The following is a 22,191-nucleotide window of genomic DNA, read 5'->3' on the forward strand; positions in this document are numbered from 1 at the left end:
AGTGAAATATATGGTCTAATAGGAAAAATGAGAAGTACAGATGGAGAAGATGGTATTTTCAACTAAAACATCTCAGGCGGAAATCAAGGTATGAAAAGAAAAATGGAAAAATATAATCAAGCTAAGAAAAAGAAAATCTAATGAACAGTGCTTTTAATTAGTAGTTTCTTTTCAAAAACTTCACATTATTCCTGTTTTTTTCTCAATTCTATGATAAAAGGACATTATATTAACTAGTGGATTTATGCTATTAGAATAAATGATAGATTTTTTCTACCTACATTTATATATAATCTTTATACTATTAAGTGATTTCAAAACTACAGTATACAGTAGTATCAAACCATACATATATTTAGAAATATATTTAAGAAACAACAAATTTGTTTAAATGCCCCATAGAAATTAAGAGTTGGTATACAGCTTATTTCTGCATAAAGTGTACATTTGTAGAATCCCAGTTTGCACAAAAAATCAATCCATTCAAAGCTGAATGGCAAGATTTTGTTACCTATCAGATGCCTCAAAGATTGTAGTGTTAGTATATATCTGAACTCTTTAAATTTTAGTGACATTCCATATTTCTTGATTGAGTGATTAATATTAAATACTTTAGATTCCATAGTAAAGAATACGAAAAACCTATCATCTTGCGACCATTTCACAGAAAATCTGTTAATATCTATTGACTTGTTCTTTATACGATGTTCCATGTAGCCACCCCTTTGAAGCTCCATGTTATATATCAGTGCATGTGAGGGAGTTGGGCAGTAGCACAGCAGGTTAAGCGCAGGTGGCGCAAAGTGCAAGGACCTGCGGAAAGATCCGGGTTCCAGCCCCCTGCTCCCCACCTGCAGGAGAGTTGCTTCACAGGTGGTGAAGCAGGTCTGCAGGTGTCTATCTTTCTCTCCCGTCTTCCCCTCCTCTCTCAGTTTCTCTCTGTTCTTTTTATATATATATATATATATATATATATATATATATATATATATATATTTTTTTTTTTTTTTTTTTTAATTTAAGAAAGGATTAATTAACAAAACCATAGGGTAGGAGGGGTACAACTTCACACAATTCCCACCACCCAATCTCCATATTCCACCCCCTCCCCTGATAGCTTTCCCATTCTCTATCCCTCTGGGAGCATGGACCCAGGGTCATTGAGGATTGCAGAAGGTAGAAGGTCTGGCTTCTGTAATTGCTTCCCTGCTAAACGTGGGCATTGACTGGTCAGTCCATACTCCCAGTCTGCCTCTCTCTTTCCCTTGTAGGGTGTGTCTCTGGGGAAGCTGAGTTTCTCTCTGTTCTATCTAACAATGACGACATCATCAACAACAGTAATAACTACAACAATAATAAAAAACAAGAGCAACAAGAAGGGAAAATAAATTAAATAAATAAAAATAAGTAAATAAAACATATCAGTGCATATGTAACACATATGATAGGTATTTTACCTTTTTTTTTTTTAATTTTTTTTATATTTATTTTATTTATTCCCTTTTGTTGCCCTTGTTGTTTTATTGTTCTAATTATTATTGTTGTTGTTGTTGTTGGATAGGACAGAGAGAAATGGAGAGAGGAAGGGAAGACAGAGAGGAGGAGAGAAAGACAGACACCTGCAGACCTGCTTCACTGCCTGTGAAGCAACTCCCCTGCAGGTGGGGAGCCGGGGTTCGAACCGGGATCCTTATGCCGGTCTTTGTGCTTTGCGCCACCTGCGCTTAACCCGCTGCGCTACCTCCCGACTCCCGGTATTTTACCTTTTTATTCTTATTGATACAGAATATTTTTTACCCAAAACTATATTATATTTATTAAGGTATTAGTAGTATGAGGTCACAAAGTTTTTAAAATCATGAATCAAGCAATAGATAATTTGAGGTTTTATCAATGTACTTTTTTTAATATCAGTGTGATTTGTTTTTAGTGAATTTGAATCTTTTGTGTAATTCATGTGTAATATTTCAGCTGTAGGTATATTTTAAGTAAAGCAGAACAAATGTATCATAAAATTTAACCATAATTTCAATCAACTCTCTTTTAAATGAACTTTTGAAATACAGGGCATATTCAGTTGTCGGGGAGAAAAGATCCTTATGGCAGATGCTGATGGAGCTACAAAGTTTCCAGATGTTGAGAAACTAGAAAAGGGGCTGAATGATCTACAGCCTTGGCCTGTGAGTATAAGTTTAAGTAATACTCAGTGAAGAATATAGGGTGGTTAGAAAGTATTCTGGTTCTTTCATCACCCACATCCCTTGTTTTTTCCAACACATAGTTTTTTTCTTTAGCTTATTAATTAGCTAGTATACTCTAAAAGAACTAGCTCTGAGAATATCTCTCCTATATGTGCTATTTATTTTTCTTTTTTTTTTTTATATTTATTTATTTATTTCCTTTTGTTGCCCTTGTTGTTTTATTGTTGTAGTTATTATTGATGTCCTTGTTGTTGGATACGTTGTTGTTGGATAGGACAGAGAGAAATGGAGAGAGGATAGGAAGACAAAGATGAGGGGAGAGAAAGATAGACGCCTGCAGACCTGCTTCACCGCTTGTGAAGCGACTCCCCTGCAGGTGGGGAGCCGGGGGCTCAAACCAGTATCCTTATGCTGCTCCTTGCGCTTTGCGCCATATGCACTTAACAACCTACTGCGCTACCGCCCTACTCCCTATTTTTATTTTCTTAATTGCCACCATAGTTATCACTAGTGCTTGATGCCTTGCACATTTAATCCACTGATCCTGGCGGCTATCTCTCTCTCTCAGATATATAGGGGGAGAGAAGGAAAGACATCTGTAGCATTGCTTCACCACTCTTCAGGTGGGGCCTGGGAGCTCAGTACTGGTTCCTGCACATGATAATGTGGGCACTCTATCGGGTATGTCACCACCCAGTCCCTACCTGTGCTGTTGAAAGCACTACTAGCCACCTGTAGCTATTTCAATTAAAATTAAAGTTTAAAGGGGTCAGGTGGTAGCAGAGCAGGCTAAGCACACATTGCTCAAAGTACAAGGACCAGAGTAAGGATCCTGGTTTGAGCCCCCAGCTCCCCACCTGCAGGGGAGTTGCTTCACAGGTGGTGAAGCAGGTCAGCAGGTGTCTTTCTCTCCCCCTCTCTATCTTCCCTTCCTCTCTCCATTTCTCTCTGTCCTATCCAACAACAATGACATCAGTAACAATAACTACAACAACAATAATAACTATAATAATAAAACAACAGCAACAAAAGGGAATAAATATTTTTTTAAAAACAAGGACAACAAAAGGGAAAATAAATAAATATAAAAGAAATTAAAGTTTAGTTCCTTAGTCTCACTCACCACGTCGCAAGTGTCTGTGGCTAATATTATAACTTGCTGACTTAATGACTAGCTCAGATATAGAGCACTTCCATCATCACAGAACATTCCATGGAACAGTGCTGCTTTAAGCTATGTAGTATTTGGCTATTTTTGACATACATTTCTTCTGCTACCTCTTAGTAAATTATGGTAAGCTAAATAAAAATTCAACCACTTAGATTGATGGTTTCAGTTTCCTGGTTCTCCCCTAGAGAACACACAGAGACTTGATTGGTTTTTTGTGTGTTTGTTTGTTTTTCCTCCAGCATTATCTCTCTAGTTTGGGAAGCTGTAAATGGAAGGTAGGGTAGGCAGACAATGTCAAGTTCTTAGCAGTTGACTGTTTTTTTGTTTGTTGTTTGGCAAAGAAAAATAAAGTAAAAGTTAGGAATAGACTAAATATTACACAGAAAAACAAAAATTTGAAATTTTCGTCTTGTGAATTCAGTACCCTTTCTACTACTATGAGAATAATTCAATTTACAGGCTAGGGGTGTGGATTGACCTGCCAACCCTCATGTCCAGCAGAGAAGTAATTACAGAAACCAGAATTCCTAACTCCTGTACCCGATAAACAATTTGGATCCATACTCCCAGTGGCAGAGAAGTGATAGGAGGAAGAGGATAAGAGGGCTCTAAACTCCAGCTCCAACAGGACCTGGAGAGAGAGAAGGAAAAAGGGAGGGACATTTGAATGCCCGACCTGCTAGTACATTTCTGTACTGTGTCTTGCCCCCTGTCACTCTGTCTCCTTAGTTAACTCTAGAGTAGTGGAGCCCCACAGTGGAAAAATAATCATAATTATAAATTTAAAGATTTATTTCACACAAAGTAGAGAGTTTCACATAAAAGAGAAGTCTGAGTGGTCCGGGGTATGGTGCAGTGGATAAAGCATCAGACTCTCAAGCATGAGGTCCTGAGTTCAGTCCCCGGCAGCACATGTACCAGAGTGATGTCTGGTTCTTTCTCTCTCTCCTCCTATCTTTCTCATTAATAAATAAGTAAAATCTTTAAAAAAAAAAAAGAGAGAGAGAGAGAGAAGTCTGAGTGCCACTCTAGTACACATAATACTGGGGACTAAGCCAGGAGGCATAGAAGCCCTCCACCAGTTGAGCCATTTCCCCAAATGCTTTTTGCAGACTCTTGATCCAATTAAATCATTTATCTAATATTGGGAACCTTTTATGACTACCAAGTGATATTTCAGTCACTGCTTCTAATGATTTTTTTTTCCTTCTGTAGAACCAGGGCCTCTCACACATGCAGTTTTACCAATAGACTTTACTAACACTAGGCCTTATTATTACTATTACTATTATTATTCAGAAAGACACTACAGCACCAGAGCTTCCCTGGTGCCATGGTACCTCCCATATGGCACCAGAACTCAGATCTGGGCCTTATGCATAACGAGGCGTGCTCCCAACCCAGTGTGCTTACTTCAGCCCTCTAGGGATTTCTGAGTAGCCCATTTTATCCCAATTCAACTCTAAAGCTTCTCATTACAATAACAGCAAATCTTTTTTTAATTCTGCTCTTCCACTAGGGTTATCGTGCCGACAGCACTATGAATCCACTGCTCTCAGCCAATTTTTCCTTTTCTTTCTCTTTTTTATTAGATAGAACTGGGAGAAAGAGAAGGAGAGAGAACAAGTGATACCTGCAGACTTGCTTCACCACTTGTGAGGCTTCCCCTCTGCATATGGGAACTGGGGATGTAAACCCATGTTCTTCTGCATGGTGACATGTATATTCAATGGCGTACACCACCACTTGGCCTTTTCTACTTTCCAGTTGTTGTTTTTATAAACTTGCTTTACTTCTCTTTATTTTACTGTAAAATTCAGCATGACATAACAAATTTTTGAAAAATTAAAATGGATAAGTGTTTTGCATATTTTATTTGAAGTTATATTTCCCAATTTTAAACAGCCTATTTCTTCTCCTTAGAGCCTACATAATAACTCCTCTGTTTTTCGCAGTGGCCTTTTTTCCTTCTCTCTTTTTCCTTCTCTTTCTTTGTGATAGAGCAGAGATAAATGTGGGAGAGGGAGTAAGAGAGATAGCTACAGCACTACTTCACTGCTTCTGAGGCCCACGCTCCCACAGCCCACAGGTGGAAACTGAAGGTTTGAACCTGGATTCTCGAGCATGGGAACATGTGCACTTAACTGAGTACCCAGCCACCCAGCCCTATTACCTTTTTCTTTTCTTTCTTTCTTTCTTTCTTTCTTTCTTTCTTTCTTTTTTTTTTTTTTTTTTTTTTTTTGCTGAGTTATTGCTGGGGCTTGGTGCTTGCACTATGAATCCACTGCTCCTGGAGGCCATTTTTTCCATTTTATTGCTACCCTTGTTATTATTATTGTTGTCATTGCTGCTGATGTTGTTGGATAGGACAGAGAGAAATCTAGAGAGGGAGAGAGAATGATAGACACCTACAGACCTGCTTCACTGCTTGTGAAGTGACCCTTTGCAGGTGGGGAGTCGGGGCTCAAACCGGGATCCTTAATTCTGGTCCTTGAGCTTTACACCATGTGTGCTTAACCCGCTGTGCTAATGCCCGATCCCCCCATTACCTTTTTCTTATGCATTACCATAGAACCTTCTAGTCTTTATATTCACACAGAGTTCATTTTGTTTTGTGTTTCTTTTTTGCTTGAGGGGTAGAAATGGGCTCTTATTCCTCATTAAATGTCACTGTATAGATTTCAGTTTTTCAAGAGTTATGTTCTTTTTCTATCTTTAATGCAATTGTTATCCTCTTCTTAATTCATCTAAGCCATAAATTTGATAATCACGCCTTGCATATAAAGTAAAAGTCCACTAGTGTAATTGTGAAAATGATGAAACAGGAATGTGAACCTCAAAATCCTATGAGCCTCAAAATCCTGTGACAGCTACAAGACTGACTCACTAGAAGACAGTAGTCACCTTATTTTTTATTATTATTATTATTATTAATTTGATATAAATCAAGAGGGGAGAGGGAGATATAGAGGGAGAGTGACAGAAAGACACCTGCAGCACTCAAGAAGCCTCCTTCCTTCAGGTGAGGACCAGAGCCTTGAACCCAAGCCCTTGCACATTGTGATAATATGTTTCAACCAGGTGTGCCATCACCTGCCCCCACCTTTAAATAATTTTTATAGTATAGTTTTTGACAGATTCTTCAGTATGTTTTTATTTATTTATTTATTTATTTATTTTTGCCTCCAGGGTTATTGCTGAGGCTCAGTGCCTGCACCATGAATCCACTGCTCTAGGAGGACACCTTTTTCCAACTTTCGTTGCCCCTGTTGTAGCCTTGTCGTGGTCATTATTGTTATTGTTGATGTCGTTTGTTGTTGGATAGGTCAGAGAGAAATCGAGAGAGGAGGGGAAGACAGAGAAGGGGGGACAAAAATAGACGCTTGCAGACCTGCTTCACTGCCTGTGAAGCAACTCTCCTGCTGTGGGGTGCCAGGGCTATACCCGGGATCCCTATGCCAGTCCTTGCACTTTGCGCCACGTGCACTCAACCTGCTGCACTACCACCCAGCCTCCCAGTATGCTTTTTATTGGCTTCTTTTTAAAAATTTTTAAAATATTTATTCATTTTCCCTTTGGTTTTGCCTTTGTTGTTTTATTGTTGTTGTTATTGATGTCTTGGTTGTTGGATAGGACAGAGGGAAATGGGAGAGAGGAGGGGGAGACAGAGAGAGGAAGAGAAAGACACCTACACAGGCTTCACCGCCTGTGAAGCGACTCCCCTGTAGGTGGGGAGCCGGAGGCTTGAACTGGGATCATTACGCCAGGTCCTTGTGCTTTGCACCACCTGCCCTTAACCCCGCTACCACCAACTCCCTCTCTATTAGCTTCTAGTCATCTCAACTGATTGTATTTTTAATTGCAGCAAATAGAAACTTAGTGCCTCCTGTTACTAATATTTCCTCTTAGAGTAACCAGGTTACCTGTTCTGGTCTAATTACTTTTATGTAGTGAGCTTTAAAAAATTGCCTACAGTTCTTTCTCTGAAGATAATTCTTTTTTTTTTAAATTTCTTTATTGGGGAATTAATTTTTTACATTCAACAGTAAACACAGTTTGTACATGCATAACACTTCACAATTTTCCATATAACAATACAACCCCCACTAAGTCCTCTGTCATCCTTCTTGGATCTGTATTCTCCCCACCCACCTGATAATAATTCTTTTAAGATTCTAAATTGAACATCCATAATTTGTCACACTTTGACACAAAATTAAAAGAGTTTCGAATTTTTAATACTTTATTTGTATTATCTTCTTTTTAAGTGCAAAAGTTTCTCCCCAGGTTTTAAATGAACTAATAAGTGTTCACTTTTAATAAAAGTACACTGAATTTTATAGTAAAATTTTAAGGCAAGATAGATTACCATTTGAGATTGAATTAAAAATCAGTCGACAGAATGAATAATCATAGGGTAATTCAATTGGATGATGGATCACTTGGATTTAAATAAATATTTATTTAAACATAGCTACAATAAGCTTGGTTTTTTTTTTATAGGAGCACTTTTACATTTTGGAAATTAATCTTAGTCTGTAATATAATAACAATATTTTTCCCAATTTTTTCTTTATTTTGAGTTATTGTTGTATTACACACATAGACACAATATCAAATTTATCTATCTTTTGGGATTTGTATAAAAATAACTCCTCTCTGGGAGTTGGGCAGTAGTGTAGCAGGTTAAGCACAGGTGGTGCAAAGCGCAAGGACCAGCTTAAGGATCCAGGTTCAAGCCCCCGGCTCCCCACCTGCAGGAGAGTCACTTCACAAGTGACTCTTTATCTTTCTCTCCCTCACTGTCTTCCCCTCCTCTCTCTATTTCTCTTTGTCCTATCCAACAACGACGACATTAATAACAGCAACAATAATAACTATAACAATAAAACAAGGGCAACAAAAGGGAATAAATAAATATTTAAAAAATAACTCTTCCCTTGATATCATTTTTAAAAAATGTTTCTGATATTTTACACTTAAATCTTTCATGTATCTGAAATATATCCCGGTATTTTGTGTGTGGTTGACATACAACTTAATTCGACCTTTAAATAACTATCAAGATAATCCAATAGCATTTATCAGTTCTTCTTTTCTCCATTAATTTAAAATGCCACCTTTTAAAATATCTAAAAAAAATTTTTTTTTTTAATTATCTTTATTGGATAGAGACAGCCAGAAATTGAGAGGGTAGGGGAGATAGACTGGGAGAGAAAAAGAGAGATACCTGCAGCACTGCTTCAAGTGAAGCAAAGCTTTCCCCCTACAGGTGGGAACCGGGGGCTCGAACCCAGGTCCTTGAGCACTGTAACATGTGCGCTCAACCAGGTTTGCCACCACCCGGTCCCAGTATTTATTTATTTTTATATTTTATTTATTTTCCCTTATGTTGCCCTTTTCTTGTGGTTGTTGTTGTAGTTATTATTGTTGTTATTGATGTTGTCATTGTTAGAACAGAGAGAAATGGAGAGATGAGGGGAATAAAGAAGGGGAGAGAAAGATAGATACCTGTAGACCTGCTTCACCGCCTGTGAAGCAACTCCCCTGCAGGCGGGGAGCCAGGGCTCGAACCGAAATTCTTAAGCTGGTTCTTTCATTTCGCACCACGTGCTCTTTACCTACTGCGCTACTGCCGAACTCCCAAAATATTTATTTATTTATTGGATAGAGACAGCCAGAAATTGAGAGGGACGGGGGTTGTAGAGAGGCTGAGAGACAGAGACACCTGCAGTACTGCTTCACTACGTGCAAAGCTTTCCTCTGCAGGTGGGGACCAGGGGATAGAACCCTGGTCCTTGCTCATAGTAACGTGCACTTAAGCAGGTATGCTACCACCCAGCCCCTAAAATGCCATTTTAGGGAGTTGGGCAGTGGCTTACTAGGTTGAGCGCACATGCTACCATGGACAAAGACTGAGGTTTAAGCCTGCAAAGGCTCTCCACCTGCTAAGCTGCCTTCTCAACTTCTCACCTGCCATGGGGAAGAAGCTTCATGAATAGCGAAGCAGAGTTTCAGGTGTCTCTCTCCCTTTCTACCTCCTCCTCTCTCAGTTTCTCTCTGTCCTATCAGAAAGTTAAAGGGGGGTGAAATGCTGTCTTTATCATATTCTAAGAATCCATGCTGTATGTGTGTAAAGGCATGTATTTCTAACCTTTTCAATCTAGTCCATGGATTTATCTATTGATATTTATAATGTATTAGAGTTTTAATTACTATAGCTCTATAGTATATTATTTAATCCTCTTTCTCCTTTTGAGTTTACCTGGGCCACTTCTTTGTTCTTTCTTTTTTTTTTAATATCACTGGTCAAGTTCAACAAATAATTATCGAGGGGCTGGGGAGTTAACATAATAGTTATGCAAAAAGAGTTCAGTGCCTGAGACTCCAACTTCCCAATTTCAATCCACACTACCAACATAAGTCAGAGCTGAGCCATGCTCCAGAGAGGCGGGGGGGGGGGGGGGGGGAAAGGAAGAAGAAAGAGAAAGTTTATTTTGATATTTCTATTGGAACCTTAAATATAAATTTAGGACATTGACATATCAATGCTATCTTACATCCTTCTGCCCACAGGCATGGTATACACTTCCAGGTGTTAGGTTCTGGTTTCCTAGATAGCAGTTACCATATTCCCTTTAGTTTATAGATGTGAGTTTGAGTTTTGAACTAATATAACCCTCTTGCATTTAGCTCTGAATAGTGTCCTCGTACTTTCTTGTTTCAAATTATTCATTTCATATTAGATTGAGTTTCATGGAGAGGGGGCATATATGCAATGATAGAATTGGAAATGGGAGCTGTAGGCATGAGTTTCAAACACTAGCAGCTGAGCAGCCACTAAATTGTGTCCTGTTAGTAACTACATAACTGTAGTTAGTCTAGCACTTCTTGAAGCTGTGCATATTTGAACTCATCAATTTAACATTTAAACATTTCTAATGCTATTTTTAAAAAAATGAGATAGTCTCACACACACACATACACACATATATTTTTTTTGCCTCCAGGGTTATTGCGGGGGCTGAGTGCCTGCACCACGAATCCACTGCTCCTGGAGGCCATTTTTTCCCTTTTGTTACTCTGGTTATTTAACCATTGTTGTGGTTTTTATTGTTGTTGTTATTGATGTTGTTGTTATTGATGTCGTTGTTGTTGTATAGGACAGAGAGAAATGGAGAGAGGAGGGGAAGACCGAGGGGGGAGAGAAATCTAGACAACTGCAGACCTGCTTCACAGCCTGTGAAGCGACTGCAGCTGGGGAGGTGGGGGGAGGGCTGGAACCAGGATCCTTCCGCGGGTCCTTGCGCTTTGCACCACCTGCGCTTAACCCGCTGCGCTGACGCCCGACCCACGAAAACATATATATTTTTTATTAATGATAACTAAATATTGAAAGATTATTTTATTTCTCTTCTCCTCAGGATCAAATGGCTATTGCATGTGGATCTCGAGCTCATTTGGAAAAAGAATCAATCGCTCAGGTGAGGCTTTCATTGACTGGCACAGATCAGCTGTTTGGTTCTTTCTTACTTTCTTTTTTTTTTTTTTTGCTGTAGTTATTATTGTTGTTGTTATTGATGTTGTTAGGTAGGACAGAGAAATGGAGAGAGGAGGAGAAGATAGAGAGGGGGGAGAGAAAGATAGACACCTGCAGACCTGCTTCACCCCTTGTGAAGCAATGCCCTAGCAGGTGGGGAGCCAGAGGCTCAAACTGGGATCCTTCAGCAGGTCCTTGTGCTTTGCACCACGTGCGCTTAACCCACTGCGCTACCGTCTTACTCCCTCTGTTTCTTAAAGATTGATTTATGTCTTTCAAGCAGGATTGGGGAGATGTCTGGCCCACAAAACCATTTAATGTGGCACTACCAATGCCACCACAGCATTTTTTCATATCAACATTAAGTACTAATTTTTTTAATATTTTTTATTTTTGCCCCTTCTGATTTTTGAATAATAGTGAATTACAACATTGTAAGACTCTGTTAATTTTGCATGGCCCTCAAATGATGTTATAAATATCCAAGTGGCCCTTGACAGAAAAATATATTCTCCTACCCCTTATGCTAGAGATTGAACCTAAGATATCTGGTGCCTCAGCCATAAAAGTTTTCTTTTGTTTGTTTTTTTGCATAATCATTACATTATCTCCTCCAGCCCATCCTACCCCTGCTTTAAAGAGAGAGAAGTCATTACTTTCCCATATCTGGTGCCTGGGGCTTGCAAGTCCTGCTCTCTACCTGCTGAGCCACCTTCTCAACTGCTCAGAAAGGCCAGCAGTACTCTGGCCTTTTTCTCTGTATCTCTTATTCATGAAAATAAAAAAATAAAATTAAAAAAAAATCAATTAGGGGGAATTGGGCAGTAGCACAGGTGGCGCAAAGCGCAAGAACCAGTGTAAGGAGCCAGGTTCGAGCCCCTGGCTCCCCACCTGCAGAGGAGTTGTTTCACAGGTGGTGAAGCAGGTCTACAGGTGTCTATCTTTTTCTCCCCGTCTTCCCCTTCTCTCCATTTCTCTCTGTCCTATCCAACAATAACAACAATAATAACTACAACAACAAAACAACAAGGGCAACAAAAGGGAAAATAAATAATAAATTTTTTTAAAATTTTTTATTTATAAAAAAGGAAACATTGACAAAACCATTGGATAAGAGGGGCACAGCTTCACACAGTTCCCACCACCAGGCCTCCATATACCATCCCTTCCACTGATAAGCTTTCCTATTCTTTAATCCTCTGGGAGTATGAATCCAAGATCATTGTGGGATGCATAAGGTGGAAGGTCTGGCTTCTGTAATTGCTTCCCCACTGAACATAGGCATTCAAAGTTCGATCCATACCCCCAACTTGTCTCTCTCTTTCCCTAGTGGAGAAGGGCTGTGGGGAAGCGGAGCTCCAAGTCACATTGGTGGGGTTGTTTGTCCAGGGAAGTCTGGTCGCATCCTGTTAGCATCTGGAACCTGGTGGCTGAAAAGAGAGTTAATATACAAAGTCAAACAAATTGTTGAACGATCATGGACCTAAAGGCTGGAATAGTGCAGATGAAGTGTTGAGGGGTCCTCCATTTTGTAGATAGCTAGTAGGCATATTTTAGTTATATTTCTTTTTTTTTTTTTTGATTTTTTTTTATTTAAGAAAGGATTAATTAACAAAACCATAGGGTAGGAGGGGTACAACTCCACACAATTCCCACCATCCAATCTCCATATTCCACTCCCTCCCCTGATAGCTTTCCCATTCTCTATCCCTCTGGGAGCATGGACCCAGGGTCATTGAGGGTTGCAGAAGGTGGAAGGTCTGGCTTCTGTAATTGCTTCCCCGCTGAACATGGGCGTTGACTGGGTCGGTCCATGCTCCCAGTCTGCCTCTCTCTTTCCCTAGTAGGGTGTGTCTCTGGGGAGGCTGAGCTCCAGGACACATTGGTGGGGTCTTCAATCCAGGGAAGCCTGGCTAGCATCCTGATGGCATCTGGAACCTGGTGATTGAAAAGAGAGTTAACATACAAAGCCAAACAAATTGTTGAGCAATCATGGACCTAAAGCTTGGAATAGTGGAGAGGAAGTGTTAGGGAGGTACTCACTGCAAACTCTAGTGTATTTCTGCTTTCAGGTATATATTTTGCAGTAGTTTATGGATACGTGTGAACATAAGCTCTCTCTCACAGAAACTGGTGTATATCTAGGTTTTGGGCTTTTTCTCCCCCTGTCTTCCCCTTCTCTCCATTTCTCTCTGTCCTATCCAACAATAACAATAATAATAACTACAACAACAATAAAACAACAAGGGCAACAAAAGGGAAAATAAATAATAATAAATTTCTCTCTCACAGAAACTGGTGTATATCTAGGTTTTGGGCTTTTTCTCCCCCTGTCTTCCCCTTCTCTCCATTTCTCTCTGTCCTATCCAACAATAACAACAATAATAACTACAACAACAATAAAACAACAAGGGCAACAAAAGGGAAAATAATAATTTTTTTTTTAGAAATCAAATAAATCAATTTTTGATCTTGTAATCTTAACACATTTAGGAATTGATTTTATTTTGATGGGTATATGCAGATATTGACTTCACTTTGACTTAGCATATAAGAGCTCCTTCTCCCCTCCCTCCCATATATTTTGTTTTTGTTGTTGTTGTTTTACCAGAGAGCACTGGTCATCTCTGGCTTATGGTTGTGCTGGGATTGAACCTGGGACCTCAGTATCAGGCATGAAAGAAAAACTACTATTTCAGAAGTTCACATAATACTACTCTATGACTTCATTAGTGTCACTTAAATGTCTATCCTGTAATTTATTTTCTTTTTAAAAATATTATCTATTGGTTAGAGACAAATTAAGAAGGGGAAACAGAGAAGAAGAGAGAGAGACTTGTAGTTTGAAAACCATTGACTGGGAGATAAAAGCAAAACTGATGAAAAGAAATCCATGTATCAAAAGAGGTGAGGTTAGTTGTGTAGTATAGCGTTGGGGCCTGTCTTCATTATAAATGTTGATGTCTTGTTCATCATGGATACTTTTGCATCAATTTTTATTTTCTAATCCTTGCATTAAAATTTTGACTGTTGAATTGTGTGGTGTCACCTTATAATATGCACCCTGGTGCTAGACCTCTTTGTTGTATTTGACAGAATCCTTTCTCTGCCTGGGGGTTCATGTCTGAGAGAGATCTGGTAGCACTGCTTCACCATTCTTGAAGCTCTCCCCTGCAGGTGGGGACCAGGATCTTGAACCCAGTCTTTGTGCATTATAACAGGTGCACTCAACCAGGTACATACAACACTATTTAGCCCTCTATAATGTATTTTTAAATGTCTTCTAAACTTTAAGATATGTTGTCTGGTGGTAAAATTAAAGGAAGATCTTGATTATTGCTTACCTTGTTAGGCTTTTATATTAGAAATCAACTTAGTTAAGGTTTTCATGTGAATTCTACATTTGTTTTGGTTTTTCAAAATATCACTTATGCTAAGAAAACAAGCCTATCTTTATTAATGACCAAGCCAAACCAGTCACAAATACTTTTCTTTGCTAAACTAATAAGTTTACCTCTATCACATTAAAAATCATTCAAGAGGGGGCTGGGCGGTAGCTCAGCGGATTAAGCACATATGGTGCAAAGTGCAGGGACCGCTGTAAGGATCCTGGTTTGAGCCCCCAGATCCCCACCTGCAGAGGGGTCAATTTACAAGCGAAGGTCTGCAGTTGTCTATCCTTCTCTCCCCCTCTCTGTCTTCCCCTCCTCTTTCCATTTCTCTCTGTTCTATCCAACAACAACAACTATAACAACTACAAGGGCAACGGCAAGGGCAACAAAATGGGAAAAATAGTCTCCAGGAGCAGTGGATTCGTGGTGCAGGCACTGAGCCCCAGCAACAACCCTGTAGGCAAAAAAAATATCATTCAAGGAAGGGGGCCAGGTGGTGGCTGGCGTACCTAGTTGAGCACACGTGTTAAAATGCCAAGGACCTTTGTTCAAGCCCCAACCCCCACCTGCAGAGGGGAAGTTTCCCAGGCAGTGAAGCAGGTATTTCTTTTCTTTTGTTTTCTTTTCTTTTTTTTTTTTTTTAAGATTTTATTCATTTATTAATGAGAAAGGAGGAGAGAGAGAGAAAGAACCAGATATCACTCTGGTACATATGCTGCCTGGGATTGAACTCAGGACCTCATGCTTGAGAGTCTAGTGTCTTAGCCACTGTGCCACCTCCCGGACCATGAAGCAGGTATTTCTGTATCTCTCTTCCTGTCTGTCTCCCCTCCTATCTAGATTTCTGGCTGTCTCTATCCAATAAATAAATAAAGATAATTTTAAAAAATCATTCAAGGAGAACATTTGATAGGTACCTTTTAGTTTTTCTTTATCTTTCAATTTCTTTTTTTCTGTTTTTATTTATTTAAAAAAGGAGACATTAACAAAACCATAGGATAAGAGGGGTACAACTCCACACCAATCCCACCACCAGATCTCCGTATCCCATCCCCTCTCCTGATAGCTTTCCTATTCTTTATCCCTCTGGGAATATGGACCCAAAGTCACTGTGGGATGCAGAAGGTGGAAGGTCTGGCTTCTGTAATTGCTTCCCCACTTCTTCTTCTAGCGTTTGCCAATTATAGCATATTAAATCGAATCCACTGATGGTGAATCGAGCAGCTTCATCGACTGCTATATGTGTTTCTTGTAGGCAGATAACATCTGCCTGATGCTGTATCGCCAATTGACCAATAAGAACGCGTTTGGCAAAGGACAGCCCCTCAACATTAAGTTGGAGGACTCGAAGAGCAGGACCAACAGCTTGAAAGCTATCAGGAGCTGCTTGTTGCTGGCTTTGAAAGTGACTGGGATCCATGTGGATTCAGTTGGCTAGGAAGGATCGTCAGTTTCCCCAATGAATGGGTACTCACGAGATGCACCACGGGAAGGTCGATCCAATGCATCCCAACTTCCCCACTGAACATGGGTGTTGACTGGTAGATCCATACTCCCAGCCTGCCGCTCTCTTTTCCTAGTAGGGTGGGGCTCTGGGGAATAGGAGCTCCAGGACACATTGGTGGGGTTGTCTGTCCAGGGAAATCTGGTTGGCATCTGGAACCTGGTGGCTGAAAAGAGAGTTAACATACAAAGCCAAATAAATTGTTGACCAATCATGAACCTAAAGGCTGGAATAGTACAGATGAAGAGTTGGGGGGGGTTTCCATTTTGTAGATAGCTAGTAGGCATATTTTAGTTACATTTCAAAGGGCCTGTAGCTATACTAGTTTTTTTTTTTTTTTCTCTGAGCCTAAAATTTGATATGCAGGTAGATCCAAGTTATTGTCTGGGGAGGTGATGTCATGGCTGGAAAAGGGACAGAAAGCTGAATCAGGGAAAAGATTAGCTCCCTAATAAGGGGAAGGGGTATAAATATTATTGACTGTAAAGCCCACTGATTTGATTTGGTCTGGGGCCCATATTCAGCTTAGGAGCCTATGTGCCTCTGCATCCCTGTAGATCTGAGCTCACATTCTGTGGTCATGAATAGGAACATTCCAAGCTGCCCCAATATTGACCTATCTTCCTCAGGTATAGCATAGAGTATGTTGTCCATCCTCCCTTCAGAGGATGGAACATTCTCTATCGTTGTTGATCCAAGTTGAAGGCAAGGTCACATGGGGGGCCCCACACAGGGGTCTATTGTGTTGATAGAGATGACCAGTGACAATGGAGAGAGGGATTTATTTGAGGTCTAGGCCCATCATGTCTGTTTGAGAATCTCAGGACTCCCTGAATAGGGCCCCAGCTAATGGGGTGGCCTGATAGTCATCATTAAAGTATGCCAGTCTCTTGCCCTTATTCAGCTTTTGTAGTCCTTGATTTGCTAAGGTTAGCTTTGGAGTGAGTGAGAGAACTGTACTAGGAAGTAGGTGAGGAGGGTATCTAAGTCTAATTAGACACTATTTCATTAGGAACTTTATACTGACTCATGGCAGACTATTGTGTACTTTTGCTTTCAGGTACATATTTTGCCCTAGTTTATGGATACATGTGAGCATATGCTTTATCTCACGGGACCTGGTCTATATATAGGTTTTGGAACTTTGTTAGGAAGTGAACCACTTGGAGTGGAATTAGAGAATTCTATGAAAGGAAAGATCTCACCTGAGTAATGAGGGTGAAGGGTTGACATTCCATGCCTGATGTCTCTGGACACAGTCTAAAGTGAAGCATGCTGAGGTGGTACTCGTTGTGTTGATTAGATTGGGATGGGCGGGTGAAATATCATTTGGTATGAGTTGAGAGAAGAAGCATGCAGGAAAGTGCGCCCCATTCTAGAGGTTCCAGGACTGGGGGAAATATAGGCTCTATAGTGGAAATGTGAGGTTCCTGCTGTCTTAGGGTTCAAGAAGACAATAGTTATTGTTATAATCACATTATTTGGTAATTGGGTTAACTTTGAAAAATCCCTTTGTTAGGATTTGCTGTATAATACCCAACATCATCATAATTTATGTCCTTTGACTTTATTTGTATATAGCTGTGCTACTGGTGGCTTCTGTTCTCCCTGGTCTAGGCTTTTGAGAGAGTCAACATATCAAAGACTCAGCCTATGTATTAAAAAGACTCAGTCTGTGCTTTAAAAAGTTTGAGACCAACAAGGGCAACAAAAAGGGAATAAATAAATAAAATAAATATTTTAAAAAAAAAGTTTGAGACATGAAATCAATTTTTCCCCTCTCATTAATAAAATAGTGATTTATATGACTGAAAATTAATAGGAGTGTACATAAATACCATTCCTATCACCAAAAGACTGTCCCAACCCACCCACCCCTCCACCCCACCCCCCCACCCCCCCAGTGGCCTGGGAAGCTGAATATCCAACCTCACCCTCACCCCAGGGTTTTTACGTTGGTACCCTACTCCAGTATCTTTCAATTTCTATTTATTCCTTTTCTAAGCGTAAATGCTCTTTGGAGGTTTAATCAGTCAACCAGTATTTATTGGAAATATCTTATATGGAAGGCCCTGAACAAACTATTTTGAGGTTTCCAGGTATTTTAAGATAAGCTTTCTGCCCTATCTACCTAGAGAGATAAGATATTTGCATCCAAACATAACTAATGACTTTAGGTGATAAAGGAGAATGGCTAGATCCTTTTAAATAGTTTGTTTTACATGCTTCATGGATAAGTATCTTCTTCCTTCTCCTCCTAGCCTAGTAATACACAAGTGAAATTGTGATGAGGAAGTTAAAGTAAGCTTTCAAATGCATTTCCTTTATTAAAGATATTTTTTTGAGTTACTGTTACTTCTTCTGCCAAACACTTGGCTAAAAGCATAATGTTATCTCACATCATATTTACAACAACTTTATGAAGTGAACATTTCTATATGGATGATAAAAGTAGGACTTAGAGAGTTGAAGTATTTTGCTCAAGGTCACCCTGCTAAGTATTAGTGGAACCATGATTTTAAATTGAGCCTCCTTAGTTCATTGGCTTAATGTTGTATTATCATTAGTCAGTCAAGATTCTGTTTAGTAATGATGGGGGAAAAAACGTGATTGGAGAATAACAGTGGCAGCTTATAAAGCAAAAGTCAAAAGGAGGAAAGGACTTCTACAGTTTAAAATACATATTTTATGGGAGTCAGGCTGTAGTGCAGCGGGTTAAGCGCAGGTGGTGCAAAGCACAAGGACCCACGTAAGGATCCCGGTTCAAGCCCCCGGCTCCCCACCTGTAGGGAAGTCGATTCACAAGTGGTGAAGCAGGTCTGCAGGTGTCTATCTTTCTCTCCCCCCTTCTGTCTTCCTCTCCTGTCTCTATTTCTCTCTGTCCTATCCAGCAACGACGACAACAATAATAACTACAACAATAAAACAATAAAGGCAACAAAAGGGAATAAATAAATAAATATTTTTAAATACATATTTTACATAATGCTTAGGATTATTATGTGCATATGTAATGCATCATTCTATGGATGTATTGCCCTAATCATAAAAAGTTTTTGAGAGATCCTATCTTTTTAAATATTCTTAAAAGATTTGTTTATTTACTTAGAGAGATCCAGAGCATCACTGTGGGATGTACTATGCTGGAAATTCAACTCAAGACCACATGCTTGAGGCAGGGATAGGTATTATGCAAAAAGACTTTCATGGCTGAGGTTCCAAAGTGACAGGTTCAATCTCCCATACCACTAGTATTCTGGTAAAAAAAAAAAAAAAAAAAAATCACCTCATGCTTGCAAAACTTGTGCTATGACATTCAGCCATTTTTCCCAGCTCCCTGTTTCTTTTTAAAAACCTTAAATATGAAAGATTTGAAAGTTTGCAATGTTTTGTGAATAAATAGATTATGTCTTATAACTCCTACTAAAAAATTAATTACAAATAGTGAGTTATGTTATTTAGTACATTAGATATACTTAAGTTATTAGTGTGGGCATATAAATCATATACAAAAGCCATTCATGGTTATAGCTAAATTTTAACTTAGTTAAAATGTACTAAATCAGATATTTGGCATACCTATTCAATAGTTAGAAAAACTAGTTTTGTTTTTGAGTTTTGTTTTGAATTCCTTTCTGGTCTATAACACCTGTAGTATTCTGTAGTACCTCTCCTATCAGTATTCTCATTAGTCATCAAATCTGAGGCTCCACAATTTTTTTAATTTTTTTTTATTTTTTCCCCTTGTGTTGCCCTTGTTATCCTAGTTGTTAGTATTATTGTTGTTATTGCTGTTATTGTTGGATAGGACAGAGAGAAATGGGGGGGGAGACAGAGCTGGGGACAGAAAGACAGACACCTGCAGACCTGCTTAACCGCTTGTGAAGCAACTCCCCTGCAGGTGAGGAGCGGAGGCTCCAAATGGGATCCTTAGGCCGGTCCTTGCACTTCGCACCATGTGTGCTTAACCCACCAAGCCTGGCTCCTGGCTCCACAATTTTTAAGTGCCTTGCTTTTCCAAAGCATTCTGATAACTGTTACCTTTTAAAAAACTGAGATATATTTGGGCCAAAGAGGCATAAAACATGTAAGTGAAAGAAATGTTTATTGCAGCTCCAAACCACTACGCTATGCTTTTCCTAATGGATGGAAGCCCTCATCATTCAGACATTCAATGGAACCAGTGAAATTACTGTGATTTTTTTTTTTTTTTGTCTGACCCAACCTCTGAGCAATGAGTAACTATTTCTCTAGTACCTGCTCCAAGCAGTAAGCATCCTCCTGATTCCCAAAATATATTTTGTGGCTTAAAAAAAAAAAAAAAAAACCTCATGCAAAACCAGTGTCTCTGCTGGTTAAGCACATACATTATAGTGCACAAAGACCCAGGTTCAAGTCTCTGGTCCCCTCCTGCAAGGGGAAATCTTCACAAGTGGTGAAGTAGAGCTGCAGGTGTCTTTCTGTCTCTCTTCCTATCTCTCCTTCCTCTCTCAATTTTTTTTCTCTATCCAGTAGTAAATAAATACAAAAATAACTTGAGGGGCCAGGTGATGGCACACCAGGTTGAGTGCACTTCTTACAATGCACAAGGACCTGGGTTCCAGCCCCTGGTCCCTACCTGCAGGGGGAAAACTTTGCGAGTGGTGAAGCAGGGCTTGCTGCAGATGTCTCTCTGTCTCTCTCCTTCTCTGTCACCCACTCCCCTATCAATTTCTGGCTGTCTGTATCCAATAAATAAATAAATAAATATAATTAAAAAGTTTTTTAATAAAATAAAATAACTTGGGAGTCGGGCTGTAGTGCAGCGGGTTAAGTGCAGATGGTGCAAAGCACAAGGATCAGCATAAGGATCCAGGTAAGAGCCCCTGGCTCCCCACCTGTAGGGGGGTGTATTCACAAGTGGTGAAGCAGGTCTGCAGGTGTCTGTCTTTCTCTCCCCCTCTTTGTCTTCCCCTCCTCTCTCCATTTCTCTCTGTCCTGTCTAACAACAACAATGTCAATAACAATAGCAATAATAAGTACAATGACAAGGGCAACAAAAGGGAAAATAAATGAATAAACATTAAAAAATAACATATATATATTATAAAATTTTTTTATTTTATAATATATATATGTACTTTGCCAGTAGAACTGATGTCCATGAACAAGATCTACTCAGTCAGTTAAATATTTCTTCTTCTAGCGTTTGCCCTTCTTCCGTAGCCAGTCAACAGCGTCAGGTTGAGCCTGATGTAAAGTTTCGAGACCTCCTTTGAATCTGGAGAGGTGGCAGTCGTTGACTATGTGGGTCATAACGCGTTTGGCAAAGGACAGGCCCTCAACATTAAGTTGGAGGACTCGAAGAGCAGTACCAACAGCTTGAAAGCTGTCAGGAGCTGCTTGTTGCTGGCTTTGAAAGTGACTGGGATCCATGTGGATTCAGTCGGCTAGGAAGGATCGTCAGTTTCCCCAATGAATGGATACCCACGGGATGCACCAAGGGAAGGTCGATCCAATGCATCCCTGTTAAATATTAAAATAGAGTTATGTATAGCTAGGTGTTTTCAGTGTCTCCTTTACAGATACATGGATGGAAAAGTCATTTGTATTTTGTCTTTGTTTCAGCGTTCTTACTTCCGTACTCTCCTCATGTATGGTTTCCACTTTCTGGTATGGTTTCTTTGTGTCAAAGGAATCAGGGACACACAGTGTGGGTTCAAATTATTAACTCGAGAAGCAGCTTCCCGGACGTTTTCATCTCTACACATTGAACGATGGTAGGTTCCAAATTGGAATGTATTTTGTATTTCTCATAACACAACAGTTATTCCTCTTTGGAGAAGCAGCCCTGTATCCTTGGGTTTAAACAAAAATAGATATTATAGAGATGCCCTTAATCAATCTGGGCCTTTATACTTTTACTGGGTTGGAACTTATTTTGAAATCCTTAAGCTTCCTTTTTGTTATCCTATGAAGAAAAATGTCAAGCCTCAGAAATTAGCAAGCAGAAGAGGCAAGTATTTTCTCTTCTTTCCCCTCCTTTTATAGGAGTAATTCTCTTTCTGCCTAAAATCAATCTTTCAAGTTCTCTATCTTTTGCCACCTTCTTAAGTCTTTAGCACTACCATAAATCAAAGCTGATTAGTACTCTGGTCTTGCTCTGGCGTGTGCGAACTTACTCTCTCCTCCCCCCTCCCCCAAAGAAATAAATATTTTTGAAAAAATTTTTTTTAATTGTCCTAAAGATTTCAGACTTTTTTCATAACTGAGGAAACCTAAATCAGGTAGAACTTCTAAGTATAAGAAAATATCAAGGATAGTTGGAGTTAAGATGATAGGCATCTCTGAATTGAGACTTAAAGGCTCAAATATGATATGATATATATTTTTTTCATTCATTC

General features: G+C 39.5%; 1 protein-coding gene across 2 annotated transcripts in view; it reads left to right on the plus strand.

The window, feature by feature from the left end:
* ALG5 (ALG5 dolichyl-phosphate beta-glucosyltransferase) overlaps nucleotides 1-22,191 on the plus strand; it is a 42,291-nt gene that overhangs the window by 10,209 nt on the left and 9,891 nt on the right. For both annotated transcript variants that reach the window (XM_060194920.1, XM_060194921.1), the window contains 3 exons: nucleotides 2,067-2,180; nucleotides 10,797-10,856; nucleotides 21,416-21,567. In XM_060194920.1, the coding sequence (XP_060050903.1) occupies nucleotides 2,067-2,180; nucleotides 10,797-10,856; nucleotides 21,416-21,567 (326 nt within the window). The remainder of the gene's footprint in view (nucleotides 1-2,066; nucleotides 2,181-10,796; nucleotides 10,857-21,415; nucleotides 21,568-22,191) is intronic.

The sequence above is a fragment of the Erinaceus europaeus genome, chromosome 7, assembly GCF_950295315.1.
Source record: "Erinaceus europaeus chromosome 7, mEriEur2.1, whole genome shotgun sequence".
NCBI classification, from domain to species: Eukaryota; Metazoa; Chordata; class Mammalia; order Eulipotyphla; family Erinaceidae; genus Erinaceus; species Erinaceus europaeus.